This window comes from Triturus cristatus, chromosome 2_1, assembly GCF_964204655.1.
Source record: "Triturus cristatus chromosome 2_1, aTriCri1.1, whole genome shotgun sequence".
Lineage (NCBI taxonomy): Eukaryota > Metazoa > Chordata > Amphibia > Caudata > Salamandridae > Triturus > Triturus cristatus.
Genome location: NC_140581.1, coordinates 233,856,923 through 233,874,141, shown reverse-complemented (window position 1 = coordinate 233,874,141; position 17,219 = coordinate 233,856,923). Strand labels below are relative to the sequence as shown.

General features: G+C 42.7%; 1 protein-coding gene across 1 annotated transcript in view; it reads left to right on the top strand.

Annotated features, from left to right (window-relative positions):
- The window catches only part of LMAN1 (lectin, mannose binding 1), a 249,386-nt gene that overhangs the window by 64,484 nt on the left and 167,683 nt on the right, over nt 1-17,219 (top strand). The window contains exons 6-7 of the mRNA XM_085630506.1: nt 1,255-1,378; nt 3,430-3,488. Coding sequence (XP_085486632.1) covers nt 1,255-1,378; nt 3,430-3,488 — 183 coding nt within the window. The remainder of the gene's footprint in view (nt 1-1,254; nt 1,379-3,429; nt 3,489-17,219) is intronic.

Below are 17,219 nucleotides of genomic sequence, written 5' to 3'. Positions count from 1 at the left end.
CACTCAAACCAGGGCCACTTTACATGTGATTCATGGTATTTTGCTCCATTAGGCATTTTGCATGGTACAGAATAATTTACATTTGATTCTAGAATCTGCTTCAGTCCGAGTGTTTCTCTACAATGATATACAATTTGTTTTCTTTAAGTTCAAACTCTTTCAGGCAACCTGGTTTAAAACTGTGCACTCTGTTTATGTGTTTAAGGAGTCCAGTGCAGATGATGGTGCAATAGTAGCTCACTCTTGCAAGCACATTTGTTAATTCTACCTGATGGTTTTGTGGAGGTGAGATCGAAATTTGCAGCATTCTTAATCACTGCCTATGACCTCACTCCCTTCTTCATGAGCAAATCCCCAATTGCTTCTTTTTAAGAGTCCCAATCCTTCTTTTGAGATCTATAGTTGTTTAATACTCTGTCATCTCTCTGAATGTCTGTCTTCTGACGTTACAGCGCTCACTTTTAGGCAAGCACTTTTTTCTTTTTCAAGCACTCCATGAGAGCGCATGTGTTTTCCAGCTATATCCACTATATTCTGATGCCTCCTCACCAAATGCCCACTCCCCCACTCTCTATGTTGTGGTCTCACTCATGTAAGCATGGTCCATATTGTGTGCTTCTCCATCTACCTAACTGCCTCACTGCCCTGAGCTCTGTGTTGCTTTTTCGCTTGTGTGCTTCTCCCCTGCTCCTTGTGTTGCTCTCCCTTGTGTGTATCTTTTCCCTCCCTCTCCCACTTGATGAAAACCTGCTGCACCTATCTAGAGTGATTTATCCTTTTCCATTTTTGGACCAAATATGGACCAGACAGTCATATTTCTCATTTTACGACATATGTAAAGGCAAATGTTGCCCCACCTTTGTAAGGTTAACCAATGATCTGTGGCACCAATGCTTTCTTTTACACCCAACAACTCATTTTCCACCCTTTCCCCTCCTGCAAGCTGACCACTATGGGAAGCACACAACAATGTGGTAGTGGCAGGGTGACATCTCAAGCTCCCAATGGAACGATCTTTAACTAGGCCCTTGCTGTGTAGAAGCACAATTTGCTAGACATGGAAGCAGCATCCTGATTTCTGGTTGAAGTATGTGTCGTTGTATATGTAGTTTCATTGTTCCTGTTAATACTAATTATAATTTATTCTACCTTTCTCCCAGTGGTTTAAATACACAATGACAATTGTCTGTTTTTGTTTTTTGCAATTATATATGTGCTTATGTACATTGTGAATTTAGAGTGTTCATTTTCCAGGTGCTAATCAACAATGGGTTTACCCCAGATCGAGAAGACTATGAATTTTGTGCCAAAGTGGATAACATGGTAGTCCCATCACAAGGGTACTTTGGCATATCAGCTGCAACAGGGGGGCTTGCAGGTACTATTTCTATTATACAATAGATGATGGTTTTTCTAACATAAACTGTTTTACAAATAATTCATTATTTGCTTCACCTTATGCAACCTGTTTAGCTACAACCATAGTTTAGACTATTTTTAGGAACGGGGGAACCGCAAACCAATTTGTTCAAATTTTACTTGTGGTAGGTCAGGACCTGATGTATCAAAAGGTTTTACTAATTCTTGTCTACTTGGAATTGTCTATAAGTGATGGACTTACTTAATTATTACATTTTTTAATGTAATTGTAGTCATGAAGTAGTGTGAAGTTTATGCTGTACGGGATATTTTTCATCTCTCACATTTTCTCCTAGAATTGCTAGACACATAGTAGTGTATGTAACAGTCACAAATTGTTATCAGATATATTATGATATCAATTCAACTAATTCACCAATGTTTTGTACAATGTGCAATTTCAAATCCTTATTTATTGAATTATGGAGTTTAGTTTTGTACACATAAAATTCCTTTTGTATGCGAAATATCAGCTGTACTAACACTAGTTTCAAAGGTAGGGGGATGTTCCAGCAAAGGAGCAGATGACAATTGTGAATTGAAAACAGACCAAGCATTAGCTTTTGGGATATTCTGCAAGCAGTTTATACACCTAATGTGTGTGGTAGCAGAGCCTGACAAAATAGTGTAAGACACAAACAAAACAAAGGAATGGAACTATACTATTATCACGCACATCAGTTCTTTAGCTGGGTGGTTCTGTAAATCCATTACAGTTAATAGTTTCTTTGTGAATCAGACCATGAATGCTTATTTCTTTCTAAGTTACTTTTTATTTTAAACATTCTACTTAATAGGAGTGGTATCCTTTGTACAAAACTCACTGAAATTAGTTGTAATTGAACAGCTTTATGTTGAATTTTGATGACTTTTGTTTCATGACCTAGCTTTGTCACATCTAGTTTATTTTACTGTTATGTAATACCGCTATAAATATCTGTAAATTGCTGTGGCATTTTAAATTCATAATGCAATTGCCACCACTAAAAGGAGGTCTATGTATTCCCTTTATGTGATTTTTTTAAATGTGGATTAAAATAAGGACTCTTATGGCATTATTATGAGTTTGGCAGTGCGGTAGCGGGACTGCCCCATTCCAGCACCACCAAACCCATGTTTGAACCTCCTGCCAGATTAGGAGATCTCTCCTGTCTGGCGGGCAACTCTTTGGCATTCCTACGGTGGTGCCAATGAAGTAGGCACCGCAATGGGAACGTCCTAATCAGTACCTGCACGGCATGGACTGCTGCAGTCCATGCTGTGCATGTATTGGGGTGCACGCACACAGGGGGGGGCTCAACATGTCTCAGGCGCACAAGGGGGCCCTGTAGGGTCTCCTTTGTTTCCTCACCGCCATACTTTTCATGGCGGTCGCACCGCCATGAAAAGTGTGGAAGTGAGAATACTGGTAATATGCTTGGCGGGGCCACAGCTGCCCACCAAGCATATTGTGGACTCAAGACCGCTGTGCCACGGCCATGGATATCTGATCCCTGGTGATTGCAGTGGTATCAGGGTGGCCCGACCGCCCTAGTCATAATAGGGCTGTCAGAAGACTGCCACCGCCACGCCCCCACGAGTCTGGCGGTCTGTGGACCGCCAGACTCATTATAAGCCCCTTAGTTTTGCACAATTTACCTGTGCTATATTTCTCATAAAGATTTAAAGACTACTGTGGACAAACATATCTATAATGCATTCACCAAAGCGGTTTATTTTGCACTTTTTGTAAAAGTTTAGAAGTAGGGCGAATGACGCTCTATAGTTTTCCATCCCCAGTGAAAGGAAGGGGTGGTGGAGAGATGAGTGTATGTTTTATGTGGGGTTATGGGTACATGTGGGTGTACCGAGAGGTATGTGAGGCAGGGTGTGGGGTTGTGTATGTGCTCTTAATTGAAGCTACATTATTTTAGACTGATTGCTCCATTTGTGTCAGAGGAAATATTGCATGCAAGCTATTTTGTGTTAAGCAGTGAATTCATTTTGTGTGTTTTTTGTTTTACTTTTCAGATGACCATGATGTTCTCTCTTTTCTGACATTTCAATTGACTGAGCCTGGAAAAGAGCCAGTGAGTATTGTTGGAAATGTACACCTTTCTAAATATGCGCCATAATTTACTGAGTAGCTCTAGAACTTTTATGGATTCCTGCAAACCTCTCCTGATCAGTGAGGCTTGAGAGCTTCCAGTCTAGATCCAGCAATACTGCTTGCTTAGCATAGATGTGTATGTGTTGAAATAACAATGTGAATGTGTAGTCAGGAAAGGTGTAAATAGATATAGTTCAAGTGTGGTAGGGAGAAACTCTAGCACTATTGCCCGCAAACTGCGAGGCAATGTGCCACATGTATTAGTTTAATGACTAACCTATAGGCTGGTAAACATGCAGGTTACTTGGTACAGGTGGGGGCAAGAAGAGCTTTTAGACTTGGTAAGATAATTTATACGCAATGAGACTATGCTTTTGAAACACTTGACATAGGACAGATGACATTCTGCTCTTATCCATCATAAAACCTCTTTGGAAAAACTGTCATCATATCTCTAACATTGTTGGTGCCTCCTGCAGACAAAATATCTTCCTGGTTATGCTTATCTTACCCCTGCTGAAAAATCATACCATGTAGCTTGTTGAACTAGCCCATTTCTATGCAATAACCCGCCTGTCTTTCATTGGAAAGGCACATATACAAGAACAGTCTGTTACAACAGCCTCTTCCCTCAGTGACAAAATTACCCCTGCCCTCCTGATCTTGCTTGACCTCTGCAGCCTTCATCACAGTAGACTGTCAATCACTGATCTAATCCACGAAAACACAAATAGGTTTTTGCCAATACTATCCTGCAGTGTTTCAATTATGACCTTGCCAACCATCACTAGCTTGTCCTGATGGGATCCTCAAGATCCCTGAAACTCTCGGATTCCTGCAGAATACCTGGGAATCCATTATATTCCTTCATTATGTTCATTCTCTTAAAGGCGCCCACCCCGCCCCACCATATTCATACTTCGCAACAGCCCTCACCAATAATGTACCTCAAAGCATCCTAATCCACTGTGATTCAATGACGGAAAACCAACCACAAGCTAATATAGAATAAAATGTTAAATACTCCACTCTACTAAGACCATTCCATTCTCTATCACTACCAGACAGGAGCATATAAAAGCATGTGGTAGTAGTAAAACTTTATTTCGGCCAAAAGGCCATAAAAGTCCAAAGATAGTAAACAAGATACACAAACTTAGCAGCAAGTAATATCAGACAGTATCACAATATCTGAGGCCCACAAGTTGGGGATATGAGGATACGTTAAGAATGGAAAAAAATAACATTCAGATAAAATGCATAGAGACATAACATTGTGTGACAATAAAGTACTCAATGGCATACGGTCAAAATGCCGCGAAATACACACTGAGAATAAAAATAAAATTGATTACATATGAAGATGAAGCAGAATGAAAGCACTGTTTTGATTAGAAACACCTAGAACCTAAACAGCGAAGTTGGATGGCTTACATATTCAAGTAAAGTACACAGATAGAGAAGGCAGGTAAATAAAAACCTCAATTAAGGGTCTGCTATGTGCTCCTACCAATTTGGCAGTTGAATCCGAATATCGGAGCTACACTTGAGGAAGAGTCATGATCCTGTTGCCAGGCTATCCTCTTGTAGGCAACAGGAAATAAAATTCGCTAACCTAAGCTGAACAATATAGTTAAGACGTCTAGGAACTGATGTGCCAACAGAGCCAGAAATAAATAAAAATTGGTGAAATGTGAGGAGAATCACCACTCGTCAACCCTTTGAAGATCAAATAAAGAACATAGAGCTAGAACACGTATTTCGGGAATATTTCTATCACTAGGCATGTGAATGAGGAGTAGAAGGGTCTGGTGAATAATAGAGGTGTAAGAGGAATTCAGAGTACCAGTAAGAAAAAGCCTGGAGCGTATAGACTAGGCCACGAATTAATTATAAATATCTACCGATAGTGACTACTATGGTCTTGGAGGGATCAGATGTAAAGATCCTCTGAGCCACCAGAACTCGTATCAATGCTGACGTTAAGGAATGAATTAATTTGTGCCTGGGACGCAAGTAGAATGGATAAAAAAAACAGAAAATGATCGCTATCATCAAGCTTATGCCCACACAATTTACACTCCGTCATCAAGAAGTAGTATTGAAACCATTTGCTGGCAAAGGCCCTTAACAACAAGATTCCCAAATGAAATTTGATATATAAGCTTTTCGCCAAGGGGGGAGTAATCTCATCAAGATAAAGATCAAATTTGGGGAGTGGTTTCTAAGAAATGAGTTGAACAGATAACAAACCCAGGTTAGTTGATTAGTGCCAATGGGCCACTAAAAAGTCCCAGTAGGTTTTCTTTAGAATGGCCTTAGAATTAAAAGTAATGCACACAGGAGAGGTGTAAAAAGGCTGTAAACCTAGTTTTGTAAACCATTTCTTCAGATGAGTGATCCACTTGATCTTCTTGCCTAAATCTAACCTCTTGATTTCCAGTACATCCCTTCAATACAGGTCCAGTTCAGGTTTGGACCAAAGTCTGATCCAATAAAGTAGGGATCGTAGAGCAGAAAGATGCTCTATACCTTTATGAGCAGTACCCAGGATGATAGGTAGAGTAGGGGCAGACTGAGGCAGTTTGAGCAGTAAAATTAGAACATTTAAATCCCAATGCATCAACCCAAATACAAAAATCGCTATTTAAGGAATCCTTAAATAGCGATTCCTTAAATTGCGATTGCATTTAAGGATTCCCAAATTGAGATTCCTTAAATGCAATGCATGAAAGTTAAAAAATTAGCGAATTCGCTAATAGGGGGAGCAAATTACCATGAAGATGAACTGCATGGTAATTTGCTAAAAGTTTGAAAAATGCACTTTTGTGCATTTTTCAAAGTTTCATGTTGCGCACACACATGCCCTTAGAGCATGTGTGTGTGCAACATATGTGCACATATCAATTTCAGGGGTGCAATAGGGTGTAATTTTGACACCCTTGCACCCTTGAAATTGCATGAGCAATTTGCGAGAACCTACTGGTACTCGCAATTTGCTCATGCAATCTCCAATTCATTCCTATGGGCCTTGAGGCCCATAGGAATGATTGGGACGGCATTCCTTAATTGCTACTCGCAATTTGCTAGTCGCAATTAAGGAAAGTTAAGGAATCGCTATTTGAATAGCGATTCCTACATGCATAGCCTTTTGCTATTCCTTATTAGCGATTCCTTATTTTTCACTAATAAGGAATCGTAAATGGCATTGTTGATGCATGTGCCCCTTAGTTTCTTGGATTTTAACAGATTGAGATTTGTATTTCCCCATAACTCAGCACCACAGAATGTAGCTGATTGAGTTTTAGCTGTATAGACCTTAAGTGCTTGGGAAATGGCCTGCAATTGGGAGGCCTTGTGCATTTTTTAGGAAACCAACCCATATATGGGGAATACTCCAGCTGCATTGAGCATCTGGGGCGACAAGGAGAGAGAATTAGAGATCATTACCCCAAGCATAAACCTAGCTGACAGACCGTGCAATCATGATATTCTGTTAAGTTGACTACATTCTGGAACCATAGTGCCGAATACTGCTATTCAGTAATTTATTTAGTTTTCTAGGATAGACCCTGTAGCAACTTGCACAGGAACTTTCTGCCTCTACATTTGCTATAGCTACACAATCACAGATTCTTATTGTACCAATTTAAGAGTGATTAATAATATCTAGTCCATACAGCTATATCCCAGTTACAACAATCATCCATAGCTTCAGAAAATTATATTAAATGTTTGGGGGAAAAAAACAAGCTTTATTTTATTACACATTTTTTGTGATTGAAGCATCAGTGAAATATATAGAAAATGGCACTCTGTAGAAAAATATCTGCCGTTACCCGATTCAGAGATTACAATGTTGATTATCTTGAAGATCAAACAGAAAAAGACACAGCTATACTTATGGAAAGCTTGGATGCGCTGGGGCTTACCCAGATGGTTCACAAAGCGATGCATGAGGCAGGGCACACACTCGATGGGGTGTTCTCCTCGGTACCGGGTCTGGCAATTAAAGAGATCTAGCCTATGGCCTGGACAGACCACTCACTCATCCTAATAGACTTTCCAGTCACAAAAATACAAAGAACCAGACACACCAAACCACAGCAACACACATATAAAGCATGCAGTAAGCTAGATATGAATCATTTAAAACTTCAGCTGGAAAATACTGAGCCTACACTGAGTACTCACACAGACCAAGCAGCAGAAGATTACACCAAGTGGCTCAATGATGCTTTTAGGATTACAGTGCCCACTTGCACAAATGCAGGGAACCGTATACAACCATCTGCTCCTTGGTTTACTGAAGCCCTGCGTCTCGAAAAACAGAATTGTCGTAGATTGGAAAGACGCTGGAGACTGAAATATGAATCACAGGATAAAAATAATTATAAACTCGCTTTATCTAAATACAAAAAACTACTGGTCACAGAGAAAAGGTCTTATTTTTCTCAACAGATGGAGAAAGCAAAAAACTCTACCAAAGAACTTTTTGGGGTAGTGGAGAAACTGACTGCAGCACCCAAAAATAAATCCTCAGGGAGTAGTTAATCTCTCTGCGATAGAATTTCTAGTGCCTTCAGAAATAAAGTGGATGACATATACAACATATTCAATTTGACCACACCTAATAAAACAGAGAAATGAAACCGAAAGGAATATCTTTCCTAACTTCGTTGAGGTTTTAAACAAGCAGGTAGTAGAATTGATTCAGGGAATCAAATCAGGATTCCCACTGGATTCCTGCCCCCCTGCGTTGTTAAGAAACATTGCAAGGTAGGTTGGCCCCACCTTGACCAAGATATTTAACATGTTCACCTAAGGCAATTACCCGGCTATCTGGAAAGATGCAGCCATCTTGCCACTAATAAAGAAAGCCAATCTGGACCCACTACTAACTAGCAATTACAGGCCAATTGCTAGGTTGCCCCTCCCAGCAAAAGCAGTGGAAAAAACAGCCAGTTAACTGAATTCATTCGACAAAAGGATTTACTATATTCATCTCAGTTTGGCTTCCGTCCTGGTCACAGTACGGAGACAGCACTGATTAAGGCAACAGAGGAGATAACAGCAGAGATGGACATAGGAGGTGCGGCTGTACTTATCCTTCTGGATTTGTCGGCGGCTTTCGACACCGTACAGCATGACACACTGCTCCAGAGCCTTGATAAGCTGGGGATCAAAGAGCTGGCATTGTCTCTAATATTATCTTTCTTGATACACAGAAGACAGACAGTGACTCTTGACCAGTTCAAAGCAACACCCTATGTGCTCCCATGTGGGGTCCCCCAGGGCTCCTCGTTGAGCCCTTCCTTATTCAATATCTATGTATCTGATCTGGCTCCGTTAGTTCGAAACTATGGTTTCAATCTAACTTCATACGCGGACGACACCCAGATTGTGATCGCGGCGCACAAAAATTCTCTCTCCCCAGCAACTCCAGTTTCAAAACTGTACAATAGAAATCAGCGGGTGGATGGAAAGACATTGCCTCAAGCTGAATTCGGATAAAACCGAAGTGGTTACCTTTGGCAACCTCCAGCCGAGCTGGGACGTACATTGGTGGCCAACAGAAATGGGAGAAACATCTATTCCAGTAGAAAATGCCAAAAATCTAGGGGTTCTGATAGATAGTAAACTCTCCTTCACCCAACAAACGAATGCGACAATCTCAGCATCGTTTTATTTGATAAAGAAACTAAAGAAGGTTCTCCCCTTTATTCCCCTTGAACTCAGGAGGACAGTGGTCACCACCATGGTGCTATCGAAGCTGGATTATTGTATCTCGAATTACAAAAACAACATCTAAAAAAGCTTCAGATGGTGCAAAATGCGGCAGCCAGGCTCCTACTGAACTTACCAAAATTTGTATCAGTTAAGGAAGAAATCAGAAAACTTCATTGGCTGCCAGAGATCAAACAAATTGGGTTTAACGTGCTGTGCTTAGCCTACAAGGCCCTGAATAACATCGGACTGGCTGCTTTGATAAGCCTATACTCATGGTATAACCCGGTCAGACACCTGAGGTCTTCCGATTCCGGGCTGATGGTAGTTCCCAGGGTTCGAACAGCGAGCTGGGGGGCCGAAGCATAGCCTACGGTACAGCCAAAATCTGGAACACGCTACCAAAGGAAATAAAAGCTTTCAACTCTCCGGGCCTTTTTAGGAAAATGTTAAAGACCGGGCTTTTCCAGAATTAAGATAGGTAGAAGCAGGCAGAGTCGGTTCATTTCAGCTCCAAGACACTTCTGGGTAATCGTGCGCTATAGAAGTTACAATAACATAACATAACTGTGTGAAAATCCTTCTTTAGAAAAAATTATTTTTATTAAATTTTTAACTTCATTTTTTTTCAGACCAATGAAGGACCTTCCACCAAAGAGAATATAAGCTTTGTTTATTTATTACCAGAAATCTGTACTTTACTGTGACTACCCGATCTGTAATTAGCAATATGAAAATAGGCAACCAAGTAATCGGTTACTGAAAATGATTTAATAGATTATTTGATATCTAGAAGCAAATTGGCTTTTGCTGCTTGAGAAAGTAGTTTAATAAAGGGCAACAAGAGTCCGTGTCAGAGTAAGAGCGAGTAGAAGGCCAGACTTCTAGTTGGAGAACCATGTGACATTTATGCTCTTTTTGTTAGCTGTTTGGTTTTCTATGGGGAAGGGGTTTGATTATACCCATCTGCCGTCCCTGTCAAAGGATGATGTACACTTGTTTGCCATCAGAACATTGATTTGCCTGTTTCTGTGTTAAGCAGTCTCTTTACAACATAACTTATTTATTCGCTCTGTGCAGACACCTCTGTCGTTCAGTCTAGATAGAGATAAACAAGAGAACACTAAGGGCCTGATTACGTGCTTGGCGGACTGGGAGCAGCCCACCATGCCGGCGGCCTGCTCCCGCCAAACCTGCGGTCGTGCCGCCCGTCAGATTACTTGTTTCCTCGTGTCTGGCAGGCTGTTGTAGGCATTCCCACATCGGTACCTCTGAAATAGGCACCGCAATGGGGACGCCCAAAACAGTTCCTGCCCGACATTGACTGTAGCATCCATGCCGTCCAGGAACTGTGATGCAAGCACACCAGGGTCCAGAGGCACAAGGGAGCCCTGTAGGGCCCCCTTTGTTTCCTCTCTGCTACAGTTTCCATGGAGGAGAACCACCATGAAAACCATGGTGGAGAGGAAACTCTTAATATGCTTGGCGGGACCAGAGCGCTCCCACCAAGCATATTGCTGCCTCTACACCTCCGCGCCCCCGCCAGGAAACAGCGGTTCCCTGGTGGCATCTTTGCTGCACTGGCAGTCTGACCACCCTACTCGTAGTGGGGCTGTCGGTGCGCCGGTGCGGCGATTGATGGACTGCCACCGTTGCGCCTCCGCAAGTGTGGCGGTCCTCAGACCTCCAGACTTGTAATCGGGGCCTAAGTGGACTACATTAAATTGTTTAGGAAGATGCTGCCTCCATATTTGCTAATTATTCATCTTGTTATCTTATACAACAACTAACTGCACTTTCTGCAATAAACATAGGGCTATGTCACAAAAAAAAAGGCTGCTAGTGCCAAACTCTAACATGAAATTATCAGACCACAAATGTGTTTCACCCTTTGAAATTGCTCTACTTGAACTTGAAGCCAAGGTGAAATAATCTCTTCTTCCAGGCCTTGAGGACTAATTATTGTTCAATTGTAATCCTCTTTTTTTAAACTCTCATTTTTCAAATTGAATGGTTTATATAGTGCATCTCAATGTTTGCATTTTATTCTACCTCAATTATCTGCTAATTAATCTACTTTGGAATTGGTAGCTTATTAAAACACTCGCAGTAGTGTCTCTAACGCTTTCTTTCTCAAATAATAATCTTTCTTTAGTTACGATCTTTAAGAGACCTAAATATGCTTTGTCTGAATTTCTGGTTTAATTTTGCACTAGTCTAATGACCGAGAATCCCAGTCTAAACAAGGGCTTTCTTAACTGAGACAGGAACTCTCCAGCATTTGAATGTTATCTATAGATTTGTCTACAGTCATTCTATAGACTGAATAAGGTGAGTAGTGGCTTATTACTCTGCTAGTACAAAGAAGCAGCTGGCTACAGTAGACCGATATTCTCATAGACCGTATATGTTTGTTAATGGGTTCTGAAAGAGAAATACATTGACCTTGTTCTAAGAGAGATACATTTATGTTGTCCTTAATTTTACATGTTATTCATATTTAGTAAGCTTTTGCAAAAGAGATGTCCTCATACTTCCAGACAACACTGAGATTATGCAATAAACACAATTCTCTCTTAGCTCATTTGTGCACTATTTCATTGTGCTTGTAGGCTTCTTTTTAGAAAGAACAAATCCATAGTGACTTTTGTGCTTCCCAAGTGATTTTAGTGGGTACAGAGAAAAGAAAAGGCAAAGATAACCTGTTATTAAGTGACTATTGATTAGCTTTTGGTTCAATAGCAATAACTAAAAAACGGGGACTATGTGGCATCAGAACATGTTTTGGAAGATAATCTTCGTTTGATTAGATTTGATTCTTCGCTGGGCCTTAAGCTTTTCAAAGTTTTTCTACCATTGGTCTAATTTGTAGCCATCATCAGATCATTTAGGGATTGCTTGACATTTTAGTTCCATTTCTTTTTATTTTGGTAAGTATTGTGAAGGTTCATATATTGTGTTATCTGTGGTACCGCACTCTCTGAGCAAGTGTCCAGATGAATGACTAAGTTTGTACTGCTGGCTGAATTTCTGGCAAGCACCCTGAGCAGCCTAGCTGAATCCCAAAGAAGTTACCTTCTCAAGACATTGATTTACTCGTAGCCCTTTTGGAGACATTTAACATCCCCTTTAAATAAGTGTGACAATGTATGGAGTAACTGCAAAGGACAGAGAGGGGCAGGACACTGGGTTTTGGAGACAGAAGAGTTGAGAGATATTCTGGTGATGGGGGTAGTACACGGCATCACACACAGTCTGAAAAAGTAGACTATTGAGGAATGGGTAGAGCAGTCAACAATACTTGGGACAGGGTCAGTTAAACTAGAACTACAGTACGAACAGCAGGGGTGCTGAAAACTATAAGCACTGAAGATGAAAGGCCAGAAGGGTGAAGTTTAGTGCAACATTTACGTCACATAAGGAATGCCTAGTATTCACATATTTTCACTATATATGCCAATTATAATTTCAAAAGAATTAACCTGTACTGTTCTGTGTCTTGTAGTGATATTTACCACATGAGTGGTTTAATCCAAGTTGCAAAATGGTGTGTAGTTGCACCTTAGACTTGGCTCTGGGAACTGGTAGGATATACTTGTATTAACTAGTTGGTCTCTTTTTTCTTATTATGTTGGGTAATTCATCAGTGTATAGATCATTAAAGTATTCTCATTTTTCAGTTGTAGAGGTCTTTGTGTTATGGCAGTGTAGTGCGGGCAGAAATAATGTTTCAGATGATGATGTTTATTTTCTCTGTGGACTAGTATGCAGGTCCCAGATTTCCTTTGTGTATCTATGCGTTATTTTTGCATGCTAGTTCAGACTTCAAAGAAAGAAGTTCTAGATATACTTCAGTCAACGCCTTTCAACAATGAGGCTATTGGTCACAGTTTTGTAAACAGCGTGGAATAAGTCTTTTGGTCAATTATGGATTTCTTGAATTAAAGTTGGGGCATTTCAATATCATTTTTGTATGTTATGTTTGTATGTATTACACTTTGCATTTAGTTCTGACATTTAGGTAATTGACATAAATCTCAAGGAGTATGCATGGTGTTAGACCCGGCACCATTGGCGTGGGTCTCCCTTCCATTTTTCGCTGTTGTCTCCTCTGTTTTTGCTGGTGTTAGACATTCTGGGCGCAGTGCCACTGCCATCCAGTGCCACAGCGCAAATGCTCCCTATGGTAAATTGACTATATGAATTAGTATTCCCATAATTGGCTCATTTGATAGACCTGTTAGTCCCTAGTTGAGTGCACCGTGCGTGCCCATGGCTGGTATGGCAAATGCTGCTGGTGGGCCTGCAGCGCCGATTGTGCCACCCACAAAAGCAGCTGAAAAATGTGTCTCAGACCTGCCTTTGCAGGGTCTGCGTGCAGTCCAGAACTGCCATGTTGACTGTGAAGTGAACCCACTTCCCAGTCCCTAAACCTTCCCTTGGCATCATATGAGTCACCCCTATGGTAGAGTGCATTGTATGTGAAAGGTAGGACATGTCTTGGTATGTGTAGCATGTCCTAATAGTGAATTACAGCCATTTCTGTTTTTCACTGTTGCAAGGCTATCTGTTCTCCATAGGCCAGAATGGGCAGTTTGATTATTACACCTTATAATCCTAACTGACTCGGGGAATATGGTAGAAATTCGAGTTTAGAATGCCTGAACTCAGAATGATAAAATACATCTTTTAGTGAAGTTGTTTTTACCATTCTGTGTTTGAAAATACCACTTTTAGAAAGTAGGTATTTTCTTGCCCAAGCCTTCCAGTGTGCTCTGCTGTTATGTGTATTGGCTGTCTGGTTTTGGAGGGACAGGGCAGGCTGAGTCAGACCTGGATTGATTAGAGAGATCTCCATTTGGAGTAGGGGATCTGAGCAGGGCTGTGCCTGGCAAGGTGAATGCTGGCTCCACCTCCTGCTATGCGTCTGATAGCAGGCCGCCTCTTGCTGAAAGGAAGGATGCAGCCTTGTAAACAAAGTGTTCAAGGACTGAGCAGAACTGGTTGTAGCTGGGTTCAGTGTCTTGTGACTGTTTAGAGCAAAGACTTTTGGGGTAGAAATATCTGTGCTGAAACCCCTACAATGAGTATTACTTCTGGATGTCAAGACGAACCTCTGTCCGTGTAACCAAGGAATCTGCAGGAGTTGGACTACCTCCTGTCGAAGTATCAGGCACATTAGACTTTACCATCGGCCTTCTGAATCCTCCCAGCGAGGACTTCTATTTGCAGGTGAGGCGCCTGTTGAGGATTCCAGGGCCTCTAGTTCCACTGCAGAGAACGCGGGCTGAAATCACCGCTTCTGCACGTTTGCGAGCCGCTGCAGCCGAAAGCGCCACTTTGTGAATCGAGCCGCTGGCTCCGAGTGCTTGCAACCTGAAATTATCTCACCACATGTTTGCGGGCCACTGCAGCTGAGAGCTCCATCTAGAATCATCGTGCTGCTGCATGCTCGCAGCATCAAGATCATCGCATTGCATCAAGAGTGTCGCATCCCAGCGATCGGCGCATCACGACATCGCAGCGGGACGCACCGCGACCGCCATTGCCATCGCATCGTATCAAGACTGCCGCTCCCGAGCGGAGCGCCCTTTCTCGCATCGCAACCTGCGCCATCGAGAATCATCGCGCTGCTGCCGCTGAGTGCTCGCAGCATCAAGATCATCGCATCGCATCAAGAGCGTCGCATCCCAGCGATCGGCGCATCACGACATCGCAGCGCAGACACACCGCTGCCGCCATTTCCATCGCATCGTACCAAGACCGCCGCTCCCGAGCGGAGAGCCCTTTCTCGCATCGCAACCTGCTCGCAGCACGCATTAGCAGGCCGTCGCATCGTCTCCTCCCTTGCGGCAAGGATTCATCGCATCAACGGCCTCGCGTGCAGAAGTTCAACGCCTCGCCTTCCCTCGCATCAGCAGATCGGCGCATCACCTCCTCCCTCGCGTCAAAGAATCGATGCATCACCGGCTTCGCGTGGAAAGAATCGACGCTACAGCTTCATTGCGACATTTTGTTTATTTGCACTGCCAATCCAGGTACTTTGTGAGTGAAAGGGTCGCAGAGACCACTGCTTTGAACTGAGCTCCTTTTGCACATCTTGAACTATTTTTGCAGCAGTCTAAGAGTATTTCCATTTTACAGTATTGTGGCTGTTTATAAGTTTTGGATCTTGTGGTAAGTCTATATAAAGATACTTAATTTTTTATATCTACTTGTGTGGTGTCCCTTTGTAGTGTTCTTTACTGTGTATGATCATAAATTCTTCACACACTGCCTCTGAGATAGGCCTGTCTGCTCGTGCTATGCTACCACAGGGTTGAGCAGGGGTTATCAAAGGGTGTAGCCCCCTTACTCTGACTTAGGAAGAAGGGTCCCTACTTGGACAGTGGCCAGCCATTGCCAACTAGAGACCCCCATTTCTAACATTGGTGGTCAGCGGTGAGGATCTGGACTTGCATTTGTGATCCACATACAGTAATTATAGTGTACACTACTAGTGAGTGCAGACCATAACACGACCACATACGTTTTTGAGGTTTTTTCTATATTTGATTGATATCGCCAGTTATTGCTACAATGGGCAAGCCCAGATCCAATGCCTCGGAGGATCTCTCCTGGGAAGAAGAGAAATTAGAAACCTACAATGCCAAGCAGCTCAAATATTTCTGCAAGCAATTCACAGTCCCTATTACAGGTCTCTCTAAAAAGGAGGCGTATCAAAAGGCGCTGATGGCCTGGCTAGAAACCAGGGATGCCCCTAAGAATGTGGGAGAGTCTGTGGAGGAGGGAGAGGATGCCGGAGAGCAGCAGGTGGAAGTAGTAGATTTGGTGGGAGGTAAAGCACTTTCCAACCCGGGCACTAGCGTGTCCTTAAGGAGTCTGTCTCCAGAAGAAATAGAGGACAAGGAGAGAGATAGGTGGCATAACATGGAGATGGCTAAGCTTAAAATGGATGGTCAAAGGGACCTAGAGAACAAGAAGTTGGAGTTTGAGTCAATGAAAATGAAATTTGAGCATGAGAGAATATTGAGAGAGTTGGAGATCAAAGCAAAGAGTGTAGACAGCATACCTGTAGTACATACTGAGAGTAGAGTATATATACCCAAGGAGGTCATTAAGGATTTCCACAAGAGTGAAGATATTGGGCAATGGTTTGCAGCCTACGAATTAGCCATGGTGTCCCACCGGGTCCCTGAGAAGGATGAGGGGAGGGATACCCTGATGGACCTGTCCGAGGAAAGTAGGATGGTTTATGCCCATATGAAAGAGGCCCTGTTGACCCACTATGGTTTGACCCCTGAAATGTACAGGCAGAGGTTTAGGACCCGCAGGAAGTTAGAGGGTACCACTTGGGTGGAATATGTGTCTCTTTTTTTGCAGAGCAATGGATCGCTGGGTAAAAGGTAGCAAAGTAGAAACTTTTGAGCAATTGTATGATTTGTTTGCATGGGAGCATTTATCTAGTAACTGTTTTCCAGAGCTACGCCAGTATCTTATTGATAGCAAGCTGACTAACCCTAGGAAGCTTGCTGAGGAGGCGGACCGCTGGGTGAGCACCCGGGTTCGCAAGGGTCCTGTGGGAGACTTCGCCAAAGGTGAGCAGGGTCCCCAGCAAAGAAGTGGGGGGGACAGGGGTAAACCGAGGGAGTTCCAAAGAGGGCCCCAAAGTAGTTCCCAAGGGAACCAAGCAGTGGTGTCCCAGCCTCCACCTGAGAAGAAGCCAGTGCCCCTGACAGGTAGGCCTGTTAAGAGGCGGGCCCCTTACTTGTTTTAAGTGTGGTCAAGTGGGCCACCGGTATTATGATCCCCAGTGTCCCCAGAGGGACCCCAATGCACCACCCCGTGCACCACCACACCAGATTGCCAGTGTAGCCCTGGGTGGGGAGTAGATGATAGATGAGTGCCCCCGGTGGGTGGGATCCCGTAGAGTTGACCCTTGTCTCATTAGGAGACTTTGAGGTGGTCCCTAAGCCTACACTGC